This window comes from Neoarius graeffei, chromosome 1, assembly GCF_027579695.1.
Source record: "Neoarius graeffei isolate fNeoGra1 chromosome 1, fNeoGra1.pri, whole genome shotgun sequence".
Taxonomy (NCBI): domain Eukaryota; kingdom Metazoa; phylum Chordata; class Actinopteri; order Siluriformes; family Ariidae; genus Neoarius; species Neoarius graeffei.
Window position 1 is genome coordinate 119,091,190 of NC_083569.1, and position 18,096 is coordinate 119,109,285.

General features: G+C 42.3%; 2 protein-coding genes across 2 annotated transcripts in view; both read right to left on the bottom strand.

The window, feature by feature from the left end:
• The window catches only part of LOC132882584 (zinc-binding protein A33-like), a 193,095-nt gene extending 175,489 nt beyond the window's left edge, over positions 1-17,606 (bottom strand). Inside the window, exon 1 of the mRNA XM_060915679.1 lies at positions 17,494-17,606. Coding sequence (XP_060771662.1) covers positions 17,494-17,581 — 88 coding nt within the window. The 5' untranslated portion in view covers positions 17,582-17,606. The remainder of the gene's footprint in view (positions 1-17,493) is intronic.
• On the bottom strand, positions 10,494-13,208 carry LOC132889568 (E3 ubiquitin-protein ligase TRIM39-like). The gene is made up of 6 exons (XM_060926215.1): positions 12,609-13,208; positions 12,401-12,496; positions 12,060-12,293; positions 11,817-11,964; positions 11,660-11,686; positions 10,494-11,558 (listed from the first exon to the last, which is right to left on the bottom strand). Exons 1-6 carry the CDS (start codon positions 13,206-13,208, stop codon positions 11,014-11,016), a joined length of 1,650 nt encoding a protein of 549 aa, XP_060782198.1. The 3' UTR covers positions 10,494-11,013.
• Positions 17,607-18,096: the final 490 nt, after the last annotated feature.

Here is an 18,096-nt window from a genome sequence, read left to right on the forward strand (position 1 = left end):
TCTATAACTACATTGCAAGCTTAGGCTACACAATTTCCGTTTAACCCGGATAATAATGAATGAACCGATCAGCCGATTTCGAATAGTTTCAACACATTTTAAATTGAGCACATTTTTCTTTATTATTGTTATACTGAAAAACTTTGACTTGTAGTTTACGTTTTGTTTTGTTTTTTGAGGGGGGAAAAAAAACAAAGAATTAGAAGCTGTGACGGGCTCCTATCAGGCCAAGTGCGGTCACTCGCCGGCCACTTTCAGGCATCTTTTTCGGATTAGTGAGACCAGACCCTCTGAACATGAATGGGAAGATATCAATACTGGACTCTGTGAAAACTAACGGTCGCGAAGAGCATATGATTGAAATCGCCATGAAAAGTTGATTATACTTGAGTGTTAGGTTGGTTCTCATGACTCAGAAAAAGCCTTAAAATCCACTTTTCTCGTGGATTATTTTGACACTGCGCAGGCGCAGTACTTCTATAACGGCAGGAGAGGGACAGCGGAGCATGAAGCTGCAAGATGATTGGAAAGCTGTTGGTTCAGATCGACATATGATTGGTTGTTGGCAGCGGAACAGGCGGGATATTTGCAGACCCGTACTGCCGTCAGAGACGGTTGATTAGAATGTTTGCTGCCGTTACGAACTGTCCCCGTTCATTTCTATGGACGATTTCTTCAGTGACCTGTCTCCTATGAAAAAAAAGTCTCTGCTCTGGGTTCCAGGGCGGGCCCACATGAGTCTCAGGGCGGGCACGGCCCCCTAAGGCCCGCCCATGGTGCCGGGCCTGTCACTGCATAGATATTTTAGAAAAGATTCAGATGATGCAGCAGGTGGTGAAGGCAGTGGGGCAGCTGAGCCAGGTAAGACACAGATAACTTTTTTCCAGCCCCGTAATGTAACCCCAGCACGCGCGACGCGCCATTCATAATTATAAAGTAGGGGATAGCAGGGTACACTGAGTGAACACTGAAATGCACAGGGCATTGAATTATTTCATAAACATATCGGTTTAATAACACTGTGTTGCATATATCTCAATGAAGCAAAGAATAGCGCTTTGGCCCGCAATCATATCCAAATGTTTTAGGCACGCTTGCTGAGCTGCGCTGAGCTGGACTCCGGTTAGCTGAAAGCCCGTGGAACGCTGCCTCTTGTTAATTAAACCTTATTTTGTTGGAAATCATCCCATGTAGATACGACGGCATGTGAAATTGCCAGCTAGATAGAGTTTAATGTAATGAATGGGCTATAAATGGGGTGTTTTGAGGTTAGTCTGTTGCAAAACATTAAACTTTCGCTTAGACTGGATACTCTTCAAACAATTCCCTTGCTCAAGTGAAAAATGATAGGCCTGTATGAAAAGCGCAATTAATGAAAGTAGCCTAATAAGCCCTAAATGAATAAAACAACCTCTGTTTTATTGTTGTTGCTTACACGTTAAGATTTTGAAATCTTCTCGGTCCAGTTCTATATCCAGGGAACGTTGTAATCCTTTTGGTTTATCCGTAATAAATGTGTCAGCCCCCAGGTCAGATAGGCTAATGTTACGTGGTTGGGAGGGTGTCAATTTTTTTTGTAACATTCTAAATCGAGTACGGAAAGGACGTTTATGAAAAACAAGACAAAAAAATACACTGAAAAACTCACTGTACACATCACTAGTGGTGATGCTTCTATGTTCAGATTTTGGGAAAGCCATAACTCCATTCTCATTGAGGCCCAGTTCCATCCCATAAACAATCATTTTGGTTTATCAACTACCTGCGCTCAAACATGTCACAGGAGAGGCTCAATGGGCTGGCTATGCTCTCTATAGAGCGCAAACTTGCAAAAAAGCTGGACTTCAATGACCTTATTGACGACTTTGCCACAGCAAAAGTCCGGCGCATTGCATTTCGCACCTGAATAGTTGCTGACTAAGGAAATGTTCAAACTGTAAATATGTTGAAATGTTGAAATAAAATGGTTGACTGTTATAATGGTCTTGGAATACCTGTTATTTAAGGGTTGGAGTGAATGGAGACTGTGAAAAGAGGGGTTGGGTGTGGGTGGTTGCTGTGTGGCGATGTGCGTGCGCGCGTATGTGTGTGTGTGTGTGGGGGGCACTCAGATTATTGGGGGGGGGCCCACTCAGATTATTTTGTCCCGGGCCCAGCCAAAGCTGTCAACGGCCCTGCTAATCACCAAACCGCTCTCACGATGCGCTCACTGGATGCGACCCAGCGCACGGAAAGGTGTTGTTCAACGCGCTGCGCACAGCTGCTCAGCTTGCGCTGATTTTTTGGCGGCACGTGATAAAGGCTGTACAGCTTGTTGAAGAAGATCTTAAAGTTGTTCATGCCATTGATCTGCTTTAAAACATCCCCAACTGCTAATTCAAGCCTGTGGTTGAGGCAGTGCCAGACAAACAAATGGGTAAACTTCGCACACAACTGCGCTGCCACTCCGGTGAAAATAAAGAAGTGCAGGAACGCAGTTCCGGTGCGTTCCGTTCCACTTCAAGCCCTGCCTGAGGAAAGAATTACGACCATCTTTTAGTTTTGTGAGAAGTTCCGAGCGGTGACCTTGGTCAGACTAGCGCTATGGTTCTGACAGTCTTCTTCACAGACATGCAATTAAAATCAATGTGTAATTACTTGACTGCCACCTGCTGTACTGGAGAGGGCGGGGACGTGAATTCATGGCCCGACTTCCTGCTGTAAACTCCTGTCAGAGGCACATCATGAATTCTGGACCTACCGACTTTTTTATATTGTGAAAATACGGGATATTTTCGGGAAAATAAAAAAAAATGGGAAGACAGCGGGAAATAAGTCAAAATAAGGGATTTCCCGGGAAAAACAGGAGGGTTGACAGGTATGCAGTAGAGCATGTAATACTTCACTGTAAGAAATATGAACGTGAAAGAATTCTCTCAGAATGGTTCATCACAATTTCACTTTACCTGGTTTATTAGGGAGAGCATCAAGTCAGATGTATTATATTATCAAATTTCTGAAAGATTCAGAATTAGCTCAAATAATAAAATTTGTCCCCCCCCCATATCTCCTTTTCCACACTCTAGCCCAATCAGTGGTGGTAATGCACCTTGAAGTTGGTTTGCCAACCGGCATAAAACCTTAAAGAAGTAGTTGCATCATGAAGTATACATGTTAAGTATGGATTACCAAGCCTTTCTACCCATGTTCTTGTTTTCCTGGTTTCTTGATTCTTGTGCCTGCTTCTTGTTATTGTTCTCACCTAGCCTTTGATGTACTCTTTGCGTCTTGACCGACCTTTTGCCTGTTGTCATGTTTTTGATCTTGCTTGCTGTTTTGGATTGTTTGCCTGTGTATATATTTTCTCTCTGTATATGTATTCTGCAAATTATTAAACTGAGAACTTCTGCACTTACATCCACCTCCCTTGCGTACCTGACAGAATACTTCACCTTACAATGGATGTAGCAGACATGTTTCAGTATGCGATTCCACGCTGCTTCTGGGTTTTCCTGTCCCTGCCGCTAGCCTCATATTTCCGCCGGTGTACCAATGCTTATACTCCTACACCATATGATGGAGAGTATCTCCCATGTGTATTCCGCATCCAGTTTGGCATCCTCTGTGATGACTTCCAAGAGCCCAAGCCACCCGAACCCATCTGGGTAAGCTTCATCCTAACATTCATTACTGGATGAGTATGAAGATGGGTGGACTACCTGATTAGTGTCGAGCACCCGTGACTTTGAAGCTCACTGAATTTCTTTGCCATGCTCAAGTTCATTTTCGAATCATTAGAAAGGAAGAACCCCATGAACATTCTTGAGGAGGGGCAATCATGCCAGTGGTCGACTCAGCAGAGGAGGCCATCACTCTAGAGTGCCTCCTAAAGGCAGCCATTCCAGTGGCTAACTTAGCTGAGGAGACTGTCGCTCCAGAGCTCCCCCCAGTGGCTGATATAGAGACAGCAGAGGAGGCTGTTGTTCCTGAGCCCCTCTTGGAGGCTGTCTCCCCTGAGCTGGTTTCTCGGCCAGAACCAGCACCTGAATTAATGCATGAACCAGTGTCTGTATCAGAACCCATGTCTGTTCCAGTGCCAGCATCTGTGCCAGTGTCAGCATCTGCTCCAGAGCCAGAGTTGGAGCCAAAGTCAGTGGCAGTGTCTGCTCCAGAACCAGTGCCAGTGTCAGCTCCAGAACCAGTGCCAGAGCCTGTGCCAGTGTCTACTCCAGAACCTATGCCAGCTCCAGCATCAGCTCCAACATCAGAGCCAGCGTCAGAGCCAGCACCAGAGCCAGCTTCAGTGCTGATACCAGAGTTAAGGCCAGAACCTGAGCCTGTTCCTGAACCTGTATCAGAGGACGTTATAATGACCTCTGCCTCAGCCAGCCATGAAGATGTCTGCATCTTCCCATCGCCAGGTCCTAACCAGGACCAAAGCAATGCACTGACAGAGCTTGAGCTTGTACCTGAGCCAAGTCCAGAGTCTGAAAGAGAGCCAAGTCCAGAGTCCAAAAGAGAGCCAAGTCCAGAACTTGAGTCATCCCCAGAGCCCGAGTCCTCTCCTGAGCCCGAATACAGCCTGGAGCCTGAGTCAAACCTTGGTTACTGCTCTGAGCCCATACCAGTTCCAGAACTCCAGTGTGAGTCATCTCCTGAGCTGGAGCTAGAGTCCAGCCCAAAGCTCAAATCATCTACAGAGCTCGAATCCAGCCTGGAAGTTGAGGCCATCTTCAGTCCTGGATCCAAGCCTAGTCCAAGATCCAAGTCAGGTCCGGAGTTTAAGCATGATTCCAGCCCAGAACCCAAGTCAAGTCCCCAGCTCAAGCCCACTCCTAGTCAAGAACCCAAGTCGTGTCCTGAGCCTGAGCCCGAACCCCCACCGGTGCCGAGTATGATAGATTTTCACTCCCGGAGGGAGCTCTTTGGGAGGGGGTTCTGTCAGTCCTGTACCCTGTGGCGCATGCACCTGAAAGTGCGCCTCAGGCTGCGCGTGCACCGAGTGGACTCCAGCACGCACGCCATGAACAAGGCGCACCGAGCTCAATTAAGGAACTATGTGTTTGCCTATTTAAGGACTGTGCTGATGCAGTTGCATCGTGAAGTATACACTATGTTAAGTGCACATTACTGAGCCTTTCTACCCGTGTTCTTGTTTTCCTGGTTTCTTGATTCTTGTGCCTGCTTCTCGTTATTGTTTTCGCTTAGCCTTTGATGTACTGTTTGCACCTCGACCGACCTTTTGCCTGTTATCACGTTTTTGACCTTGCTTGCTGTTTTGGATTGTTTGCCTGTGTACTGTATATATTTTCTATGTATATATTCTGCATGTTATTAAACTGAAAACTTCTGCGCTTACATCCGCCTCCCTCGTGTACCTGACAATTATATTAAAGCATTTATTATAAAAAACTTAAGCATGAATACATGTTGGGATTTCTTTTATACTCTCTCATGACAATCCTGACAGATGCTTAGTGAAAAATGAGAGAAAGCTGAAGACGTTTTATTTAACTCAGACCGACCATAACACATAAGACCAATGTATGGGTTGGAAAAAAAATATTTATTTTCATGTTTATAAATATCATTCTTGCAGTTCATAACCCCATTATAATCAGACAAAATAAGATATTTGAAATAAATTGTGTATTCCAGATGTCCAGATCTGTTTCAGATGTAGTTTATGCTGTTTGCTGATCGCCTGACCATTTTCTGTTTCCTGTTTCTGATTTTCTCTATATATTGGATTTGTTGCAGACTTTTCAAATAAAGCTTTTGTTAGGAAGCATGTCAGTCAGGGGAAGATGCACATACTGATGACTGGGAAGGCTGTGGGAACATCAGCTGATTAGTGGGCGTGTGTGACGCACCTCTTTGAAAAGGAAACAGGTGATCATACCAGGCGGCGTTCTCTTTGATGTGAGTTTTCCTTAGCTGACTGCATGCATCTAGAAGTAGCCCCTGAGGACTTTGGTTTGTCTGGGACCTTTTTGTTTTGGATTATCGTCGTCTTCACAAATAAAACTTGAACGGTGAGAACCACTGGAGCTTTGGTTGGCCGCTCTTGAGAGAGAGGATTGGGCTGTCCCAGAGCACGTTTGCGGTAAGCTGCTCTCCTGTGGCTTTCACAACTTTAGTGGGAAACATCACAACACACATTCCTGATATAGATACAAGTTCATATTTAACGCAGACATGAGAGGGAAAGTTACATCCAGGTCTGAGCTAACTATTGGTTTAAAAATCCCTCAACTTTGATAGGTAGGTTAGCTTTGTACCCCTTTGTTTTTGTCGCATCTCGGTCGACGTTTGGTGTTCCGGGGATGATCTGGTGATGTAACACTTATGTTCCTGCATTTCACATGGTGTTCGTGTGACATTTTCAAAAACCAGTTCTTCACTGAAAATAATTTTTTTATCTGATTCCTGTCTCACCAAACAACTGCGGACAACTCGAAACTCAAAATGCAAATCACAGGATTATTTTAAACACTTCATTTATTTAATTCACATTAAAAAATGTAGCTCTCAATTAAAAACATCATAAAGCATTATATCTGCTTTAATTATCTACGCAGGGAATAAAACACTTGGTGTTGTGCTGATGTAACGAAGCGGAGTCACTGTTACCACCCTGAAGTTTATTTTCCAATAAGAACATGTTCAGAAGTGTTTTATCCCACAGCAAACAACCAATTACTGAGTTTAGAGAGAATTATTGATGCTAAGAGAATGATTCATGCTTCTGTTAGCATTTTTCAAAAATCAAAACATATTTTCATTCCATATCCTTTGAGAAAGATTAACTCCATATTATACTGTATGTATGGGTATGATTTGTGTCTTTGTGTCCATGATTAACACTGCCATGATTTTCGAGACTGTCTCCTTTAAACCATGAGATAATTTTCAAAAAAATGCAATAGAAAGATTTCAGAAATAAAATGAATGACCTGCCATAATGCCCAACATAATATTTTGGCAGGATAAAAAACAGCAAAATATATTCCATTTGAAATGAGGAGCTGTAAGAGCGTTTAAAGCTTGGAACAACTCCATCTGATGCAAGACAGCATGAACACTAAAATAAAACAAGTGCTGCCAAGCAAAACAAACCTCGACCGGTAGCATTTATGATAAATATGAATAAGATATCATGAAAAAAAATATAGGTCCCCTATGGGTCCATGTGGCTCCTGCTTATAAATAAAATAGTTTTCTGATCCCATGTCCATACAGTAAATATAGCATATATATATATATATATATATATATACACACACACACACACACACACACTCTATGAGGTAGTAACCAGAAAAATGAAGCATAATCCAAAAATGAACAATTTAAAAACCACAGAAGTAAAATATACCAAGTGTCTGCACTTTGTATTATTCTACTCTTAAGTCAAGTCAAGTTTATTTGTATAGCGCTTTTAACAATAAACATTGTCGCAAAGCAGCTTTACAGAATTTGAATGACTTGAAATATGAGCTAATTTTATCCCCAATCTATCGCCAACGAGCACGCCTGTGGCGACGGTGGCAAGGAAAAACTCCCTCAGATGACACAAGGAAGAAACCTCGAGAGGAACCAGACTCAAAAGGGAACCCATCCCCATCCGGGCAACAACAGACAACATGACTATAACATTAACAGTCCTAACAAAGTCAGCTTCATTGATGCTATAAACCCCCCACCAATGGAAACCCAAGTGCAAAACCGTTCATGACAACTGCAGTCCCAAAGTCAGCAAGTCAACTGCAGTCCCCAGCCACAAAAACACCACTGCAAGAGTCCAGAGCACCCTCCAGGCACGACCCCCAACTGTCCACATGGGGCCGCCCTCTACAGGAGTGATGTGATGAGACTCCAACCAGACACAGGGAACCAGGATGGACCAGGCAGGTCAGAGGACAGAAGAGGCCAGCATCTCAATCCCAGGACCGACATGTAACTCAGAGGAACAGATTTGGGGGGGGGAGAAGAGAGAGAAAACACAGGTGGTTAGGTATGCCCAATGTCACCTGAATAAGTATCGTAGGAACAGTATACATATTGCACTGAGTACAAGCAGGGACTCCGGCAACTAACTATGACAGCATAACTAAAAGGGGAGAGCCAGAAGGTGACACAGGCATGAGGGAGCCCCAGGACATAAAGCAGCCAGCCACTACACCGTCAACAAACTCGAGTGAGCAAGTGAGTGGGGACTGACAGCATCCATACATCCCAGTTTACCAAAACACTCTATGTCTGAGGACCCTCCAGATCTAAACCTTTACCTCAAACACTATTAACAAAAGGCTCTTACAGTTTTCAAAACTGAAACCTCCAAACCGAAGCTGACACACACACTGTCGCCATGACCCAAACTCTTATAAGCCAGAGCTCAGTGGAATGCACTTTCCCTCTGTAATAAGCATAAACATGTCTGAAAGCGATTTCTTTTGTCTCGTCCATTTATTTTGAATGGTGAACCGAATTGTATACACTCACCGGCCATCTTGAACGGAACACGTGTATGCGCATGAGCAGTGCGCGATTGTTACACTCTTACATCTTACAGCATGATGGCGTAGTGGCTAGTGCCTCTATATGAAGCAATAGACACAACAAAAACAATTTTGACCTTTTTGGTGACCTTGACCAGATGACCCTCAAAATGTTGGCGGTCCTATTTGAGACCAATGTCCATCTACCCTGAAAGTTTCATGAAGATTGATCCAGCCATTTTCCCATAATATTGTGAACAAAAAAACAAAAGAAACATGACCGAAAACGATACCTCACCTCCTGGTGAACTCCGTCCAAGGCGAGGTAATAAAAGCAATGATTAGATCTTATTAACAGGGCAGATGATCAGTGGTGCTGAATTTTTACCTCCATCATCGGGACAGGGGCTGAAGAATGGGTTCTCTTTATCTACTTTTAGGCCTTGTGTGAAAATCTGATGATGTTTTAGGTCATATTTATGCAGAAATATATAAAATTCTAAAGGGTTCACAAACTTTCAAGCACCATTGTCAGTCCTACGCGCCTTGGCACCACCGTCAGTCCTGCACCTCAGGCTGCGAGCATGCCTGATGATATTCGGCGTGCACGCCATGAACAAGGCAAACCTGTTCTCATTAGTGAACGAAGTGTTGGGCTATTTAAGGACTGCGCTGATGGTAATGTGACGCAAAGTATTACGCCACGTTCAGTGTGCATGACCTTGCCTTGTTTCCTGTGTTTGTGGTGTTCCTGGTTTCTCGACTCCTGTCCCCGATTCTAGTTCTCATCCTGGTTTTTGCCTCCAATATCCTTTTTGCGCCTCGACTGACCATTTGCCTGCTTTCGGGTTTTTGACCTTGCCTGCCGATTTGGACTGTTTGCTGTTGTGTGTGTTTCATGCACTTCTTGTTTTGATCGCACTGTATTATAATAAACACTTCTGCACTTACATCCACCTCTCTGGTGCACCTGACAACCACTGTATGGGTTGAAAAAAAATTATTTATTTTCATATTTTTAAATATCATCCTGGCAGTTCATAACCCCATAATAATCAGACAAAATAAGATGTTTAAAATAAATTGTGTATTCCAGATGTCCAGATCTGTTTCAGATGTAGTTTATGCTGTTTGCTGATCGCCTGACCATTTTCTGTTTCTGATTTTCTCGATATATTGGATTTGCTGCAGACTTTTCTAATAAAGCTTTTATTAGGAAGCATGTCAGTCAGGGAAAGATGCACATACTGATGACTGGGAAGGCTGTGGGAGCATCAGGTGCTTAGTGGACATGTGTGATGCACCTCTTCGAAAAGGAAACAGGTGATCATACCGGGCGGCGTTCTCTTTGATGTGAGTTTTCCTTAGCTGACTGCATGCATCTAGAAGTAGCCCCTGAGGACTTTGGTTTGTCTGGGACCTTTTTGTTTTGGATTATCGTCGTCTTCACAAATAAAACTTGAACGGTGAGAACCACTGGAGCTTTGGCTGGCCGCTCTTCAGAGAGAGGATTGGGCTGTCCCAGAGCACATTTGCGGTAAGCTGCTCTCCTCTGGCCTTCACAACTTTCGTGGGAAACATCACAACACACATTCCTGATATAGATACAAGTTCATGTTTAACGCAGACATGAGAGGGAAAGTGACATCCAGGTCCGAGCTAACTATTCATTTAAAAATCCCTCATGGGGATAGATAGGTTAGCTTTGTATCCCTTTGTTTTTGTAGCGTCTCGGTCGACGTTTAGTATTCTGGGGATGATCTGGCTATGTAACACTTATGTTCCTGCATTTCACATTGTGTTCGTGTGACATTTTCAAAAAACAGTTCTTCAGTGAAAATACATTTTTTTATCTGATTCCTGTCTCACCAAACAACTGCGGACAACTCGAAACTCAAAATGCAAATCTCAGGATGATTTTAAACACTTCATTTATTTAATTCACATTGAAAATGCAGCTCTCAATTAAAAACATCATAAAGCATTATATCTGCATTAATGATCTACGCAGGGAATAAAACACTTGGTGTTGAGCTGATGTCATGAAGCGGAGTCACTGTTACCACCCTGAAGTTTATTTTCCAATAAGAACATGTTCAGAAGCATTTTATCCCACAGCAAACAACCAATTACTGCGTTTAGAGAGAATTATTAATGCTAAGAGAATGAGTCATGCTTCTGTGAACATTTTTCAAAAGTCAAAACATATTTTCATTCCATATCATTTGAGAAAGATTAACTCCATATTGTACTGTATGTATGGGTATGATTTGTGTCTTTGGGTCCATGATTAACACTGTCATGATTTTCAAGACTGTCTCCTTTAAACTATGAGAGAATTTTCAAAAAAACATGCAACAGAAAGATTTCAGAAATAAAATTAATTTCCTGCCATGATACCCAACATAATACTTTGACATGAAAAAGACAGCAAAATATATTCCATTTAAAATGAGATGTAAGAGCATTTAAAGCTTGCAATAACTCCATCTGATGCAAGACAGCATGAACACTAAAATAAAATGAAAGAAGATTAGATCTGATGAACAGGGCAGATGATCAGTGCTGCTGAATTTTTACCTCCATCATTGAAACAGGGGTTGAAGAATGGATAAAGTTTCTCAGTGAAATTCTGACCAGTGAAAGAGTAGATGTGAGATTTTGCATCAACATCATAGAAGGAGATCAGACCCTCCTTATAATCCACAAACACCCCCACCTTCTGAGGAGCCTGTTTCAAGGAGAGGGGGACACGAGGAGAGTCACAAGCCTCATATTCAGTCTCATTCCTCAGAAACACACACCAGTATCCATCTTCAGGACTGGCTGTAATCTTCCCTTTCCTGTTAATGGACTCTCTGGCCACTCCTAAAGTCCACTTAGTCTTCCCTCTGACCTGCACCCCATAGTAAAATCTCCCTGAGGAGAATCCCTCCTTTCCCAAAACATAGACATAGTCATTAAACCTCTTTGGGTTATCAGGGAGATTCTGTCTCTTGTCTCCATGTTTCACTTGTTTCCCATCATCAGACAGGATGAGATACGGATTTGCTGTTTCAGGATCCAGAGTCACATCCACTGAGAGACAGAAACACAGTGAACATCAGTTTTATCATTGCACAGTGTGGAACAGTGAAGAATTATATATTTAGTCATGTGATCAATAAATGCTCACAAACCTGCATATTGTTGAATTCTCTTCAGGTCTGTTTGGAAAATAATTTTGGACAATATTTGTGAGTAAATGTTGAGAGATTTAATTAAATGTTTTGCTTTTTATAAATTAAAACAAAATACTGGAAATATATGTAATGTGTCTGTGTAATAAACACTTACTAATCTCTTCAACCTTCTGCATTTCCTCACTGAGAGTTTCCTGAAGCTGAGACAGAGCTCTCCTCAGAGTCTCCTCACTCAGATGAGGGTTAATCGTGATGCCAGTCCAGTCCTGGGTGTGTGGAGGGCTGCACAGTGACGGGTAAATCTACAGTACAGCAGGAGAGAGGAGAAATCCCTCAGCATGGGGACTGCTGTCCTGTCATGTGCTGCATTGCTATTGAGAAACAGAGGGACTCTGACCTGTAGGAGGTGGAGGTGATCCTCAGTGTGTGAGATCTGCTCCAGCTCAGTGTTTCTCCTCTTTAGCTCAGTGATTTCCTGCTCCAGCTCTTTAATGAACTCTTCAGCCTGCATCTCTGCTGCTTTCTGCTTCTCCTTCATCACCTTAAGCAGCTCAGCCTGACTTCTCTCAATGCAGCGCATCAGAGCACTGAAGACCTTCACACTGTCTGCTTTCTCCTTCTCTGTGTTTTTCTAACAGGAGACAAATTGAGAAATTGTTTTATTCCATGTGATTAGATCATGATCTCTGAGTGCGTTTTTATAAAGGAGCTATTTTGTAGGTGAGTTAAGAGACTGACTTTATTGAGTTCTACAGAGTGTCTGATTTCCTCAATCTTCTTCACTCGCTCCTGGATCATCTGCTGAACTTCTGCTTGTGTCTTTCCCAACTCAGTCTGAGAGAAAGATACACACAATGCATCAACTTTTTTTTTTAAGGTTCATATTTCATGCATGAAATTCATTTGCAAACTTTATACAATACATCAAAACTTTTCAGTCCCTCACCTTCTTCTCTCCACTCTCCTCCTCTATAGGAACAGTGTTGTGAGTTTTGTGTTCTCCCTCAGTACAGAACTGACACACACACGTCTGGTCGTCTCTACAGAACAGCTCCAGGGGTCTCTCATGCTTCAGGCAGATGTAGTCCTCCAGGTTCTCCACAGGATCCATCAGTCTGTGCTTCATAAAAGAAGAAACTCTCTCATGAGGTTCCAGGTGAGTCTTGCAGTAAGAGGCCATACAGATCAGGCAGGACTTCATGGCTGCACATTTCTTTTCACAGCAGACGTCACAGAGCACCACAGATTGTGTGGGTTTTTCTGCAGCGCTGCTGGATTTCACCTGAACTGCCTTCTTAAATGGAGCAGCAAGTTCAGAGATGAACGTATTCACACACAACTCCGGTCTTTTGGCAAAATTAGTTTGACACACTGGACACTGACAGTGTGAACTGTTGTCCCAGAACTCTGTGAGACAGATCTTACAGAAGTTGTGTCCACATGGAGTCGTGACTGGATCAGTGAACACATCCAGACAGATGGAGCACTGGAGCTGATCTTCACTCAGGACACCGCTGGAGGAAGCCATGACTGACGCAGGAGACATGATGAGAGTGGATTTAGACAACACAAAACTTTACACAATGTTCATGGACACTGAACTGAATATAATCCATAACACCAGTAATGATCTCAAATCTCTCTCCTGAATGATTCACTTCTCACTGCACTTGTGTGACATTTTCTTCAGTATGTCCTTTAGTGTAAATGCATTTTTCATATTCATCCCTTTCTCCTGAAAGCACTTGAAATTCAAAATGCAAATTTCAGGAGTATTTTAAACACTTCATATTAATTTTAATTAGTAATTAAAAATGCATTATTGTCACGGTGTATTACATGTCCTTAAGCACGAAGTACATTTTAATTCTCCAAGCAGGAGACAGTACAGTACAGTCAGTGTCATGCTGTTATTGGAAATAATCACTGGGGAAGTGGAGTTACTGTTCATACCCAAATGTTGATTATTTTTCAATAACAGCATGTCCCAAAGTGTTTTATTCCACTAAACCCACAGCAATTTGGTAAATATTTACATTTTAATATGAAGTAATGACGTCATATTTTATTCTTTTGTTGTTACATTTAATGATCTGTGAAACTGAACTGTAATGTCACAGAAATCAAGTGAAAAACAACACCACAAACAGGAAGTAGAGTCATCTGTAGCACTCTTCTATTCCTCTTTCTATTTCTCTTTTCCCTCTTGTTCCTGTTCTCTTAGTGTTTACCTGCAGTGGTTTTAATCCCTTGAAGAAACAGAGAGAAGCTTCAAACTGGAGATTGTGTCCTGCTGAAAGGGTCTGGTTTTGGTCAGGGAAAGGATTTGAGCTCCAGTTTCGATTCAGCCTACTGACGTCATATGAGACACGCCCACTGTTTTACTTTTTTCTCATGAGGCAGTTACACTTTTTAACCACTAGATGGAGTAAATTCACTCAGTGAACTCCAGGGTTTCATTCTGTCTCCATCTCTGGAATAAAATCTGCACTGTGTACATTTTTAGGAAGTATGTTTTTTTTTTTTTTTACTAATGATATTAATTTTGTCATCGGAGTGTGCTGGAGCAATGTGTACATTAAAATAATAATAATAATCTTCTTTTGGCTGCTCCCGATTAGGGGTCGCCACAGCAGATCTTTCGTCTCCATTGCTCCCTGTCTTCAGCATCCTTCTCTACCACACCTGCCACTGTCATGTCCTCTCTCACTACATCCATGTATCTCCTCTTTGGTCTTCCTCGTTTTTGTGTGCCTGGCAGCTCCATCCTCAACATTCTCCTTCCCACATGCTCTGCATCTCTTCTCAGGATGTGCCCATACCATCTAAGTCTCATCTCTTTTAGCTTCATTCCCAAACTCTCCACATGTGCTGTCCCTCTGATGTGCTCGTTCCTTATCTTGTCCAACCTTGTCACTCCCATCGCAAACCTTAACATCCTCAACTCCGCCACCTCCAACTTTGCCTATAATAATAATTATAAGATTAATAATAAGATAGCTTTTTATTATCCCACAAGGGGAAATTTACATTGTTACAGCAGCCAAATATATAAAGAGAAAAAGATAGGCAGTGAAGGAGTAGTGCAAAAGTACCAAGTATAAAGAAAGGATATATATAAAAGAAATAAACTACAAATTTAGAGATTAAAAAATTAACAAATTTGCATAAATTAACAGGTTTGCAGATAGTTAACATAAGTGTATTGCAAAGGTGGTATTGCATGTGTAAGTATTGCACAGGTATTATTACCAGTATTCATGGGCGCCGCCAGGGGGGAAAAGGTTAGAACAATTCTAGGGGCCCAGCACTGCCATGGGGCCCTTTAAGGGGCTGATAATATGCTTTGAATGATTTTAATAAGACTTTTGAAATAACAACAATGCAATATTCCATCTGGTAAAATGAGCTAATTGAACAAGGTTGTCTATTTCTTGAGTTCTTCAACATATTGTCATTTAACCCTCCCCCTTTTGCGAAATGGTACGGTCCAGTTCTGGTAGAAGTGCGACGCGTTAAATCTGTGTGCTGATCAGTGCAACGCTACTTGCTGCTGTGTCGCGGTGCAGCAGCCAGCCAGCAGTGGAGTGCGTACAGTCTATGATCGCTAAATATAAAGAGTGGCTGTCAAAAACGTAAAGAAAGGCAGCTGAAAGCTGAGAGGGACCAGAGAGGCAGGCAACTGGTCACTCAGTTTTTCCCAAAGAAAGGTAGCTGTCGCTCACATGTGTGTTCAAAATATTAGTGAATGGTAAATGAACAGTATGAACGTGGTTGGATTAGCCTATCAAGAGAACACTTTTACAGTTTGTACAGTGACATTTTTTTCCATTTTAATAACTGAACTGACTTGTGTGATAAACAAGATGAAATATTACGTTATGCTGGTGCTAATAACTAGTGCTAATAACCAGTTTCATAACTAATGGGGTGCCCTAAATATGCACAGATTCAGCCTCAGGGGGACCTCCGCCCTACCAAACCACTGAACCCCCCTTTGGAGAAGGAGGTAAGCAGCAATACAACCCATAAAAGCTTTAGGATTTAAGTTTTTAATGAGCGAGCGCCATATACAGTTTGCTAGATTAAAGTGTTGATAATAACAGACACCAGTCAAGTGTCTGACATGGTTACGTGTGTGGAATGTTCACACGTTCTAAACCATTGGTTTCAAACATATTCCCTTTTTGCAGAACAGTACACACAGCTTTCTACCTAACACATAACAATCCATGGGATTTCCATAGGTATTTTGATGCTGGGTAGAAAACTTTTTCTATGATTTATTAGCAGTCACATCACACATTTCACTACCAATTGTCCTAGCACAAGAAGGCATGTGGCAAAATCTTGAATTTTCATTTGTGATTGTAAATGCACCAGAATTAGTCACTGATCAGTTTTCATCTAGTCCCTGGTAGGTTAATACATAAAATGTAATAACAAAGTCACAAACTCAAGGTTCATGGGCTATCAAAAGTCAAATAATGACAACAGTGCAATTGTGACGAGGGTGGGCAAAGTTGGGGGGCCCAAAATTCCAATCTTTCATGGGACCCAAAAATTCTGGCGGCACCCCTGCCAGTATTACCCAGGTAGTATTGCACAAGTAAGTCGGTATATTGCACAAGAGCCATTTTAACCATGTGTAGCGAGCAGTTCACTGTAAAGTACTGATGCTGGTAGTCAGTGCACACAGTATACGTTATAGCAGAGGGGTTTCTATGGATGTAGAAGTGATCTGGACAGTGTTGTTGATTATTGTGAGGAGCGTCTGGTGCTGTGCTTGGTGAGGTGCTGGTTGTACAGTCTCACAGCAGTAGCGAGGAAGGAGCTGCTGTATCTCTCCTTAACACACCGCAGATGGAGGAGCCGGTCACTGAACTTTACACAATGTTCATGGACACTGAACTGAATATAATCCATAACACCAGTAATGATCTCAAATCTCTCTCCTGAATGATTCACTTCTCACTGCACTTGTGTGACATTTTCTTCAATGTCCTTTAGTGTAAATGCATTTTTCATATTCATCCCTTTCTTCTGAAACCACTTGAAATTCAAAATGCAAATTTCAGGAGTATTTTGAACACTTAATATTAATTTTAATTAGTAATTAAAAATGCAGGTGGCACGGTGGTCTAGTGGTTAGCGCTGTCGCCTCACAGCAAGAAAGTCCGGGTTCGAGCCCCATGGCCGGCGAGGGCCTTTCTGTGTGGAGTTTACATGTTCCCTCCGGGTGCTCCGGTTTCCCCCACAGTCCAAAGACATGCAGGTTAGGTTAACGGGTGACTCTAAATTGACCGTAGATGTGAATGGTTGTCTGTGTCTATGTGTCAGCCCTGTGATGACCTGGCGACTTGTCCAGGGTGTACCCCGCCTTTTGCCCGTAGTCAGCGGGGATAGGCTCCAGCTTGCCTGCGACCCTGTAGAACAGGATAAAGCGGCTAGAGATAATGAGATGAGAATTAAAAATGCATTATTGTCACGGTGTATTAAATGTCCTTAAGCACGAAGTACATTTTAACTCTCCAAGCAGGAGACAGTACAGTCAGTGTCATGCTGTTATTGGAAATAATCAGTGGGGAAGTGGAGTTACTGTTCACACACAAATGGGGATTATTTTTCAATAACAGCATGTCCCAAAGTGTTTTATTCCACTAAACCCACAGCAAGTTGGCAAATATTTACATTTTATTATTAAGTAATGACATCATTTTTTATTCTTTTGTTGTTACATTTAATGATCTGTGAAACTGAACTGTAATGTCACAGAAATCAAGTGAAAAACAACACAAACAGGAAGTAGAGTCATCTGTAGCACTGCTTACTGTGAAATGATCGAGGGTCGGCTTCCTCCTTTACATTAACTTTATTTGTCTGCTCGAACGTGCAACCATCAGGAACAACACACAGCATGAACGTGTTTTCTATCTGCCTCCAAAACATCCAGTCCGCTGCCATAAAGCGTCTTCTTCTTTTTTAATGGCGGTTGGCAAACAACTTTTGGAAGCATTACCGACACCTACCGAAATGGAGTGAGAGTCTGGATATCCAAGTAATACAAAAAAATAAATGAACCCTAAATTCTTCTAATCAGACCAGATTCTTCCAAAAAGTGAAACAAAAACCCAAAGCAAACTTCACCTGAATTTTTCTGAAGAATTCTATTTATTCTTAAAGGCACACTTTCTGCCTCTCGCTCTTGGATAAGTTGCTGCCTCTCCTGGTCAAACTCCCTACAGTCTTCTAGAACATGCTCTACGGTCTCAGCAGCATCGCATACACTACACTTTCCATCAGCATGCTTTTTAAAATAAATAGAGTACTGTCCAAACCAGTGCACCCAAACCTCATCCTCGAGATAATATCTTCCTCGTGAGTGGATCTAGCAGTTGGTCTTGCACCGCCCACAAACCTTTGAATACTGTAAT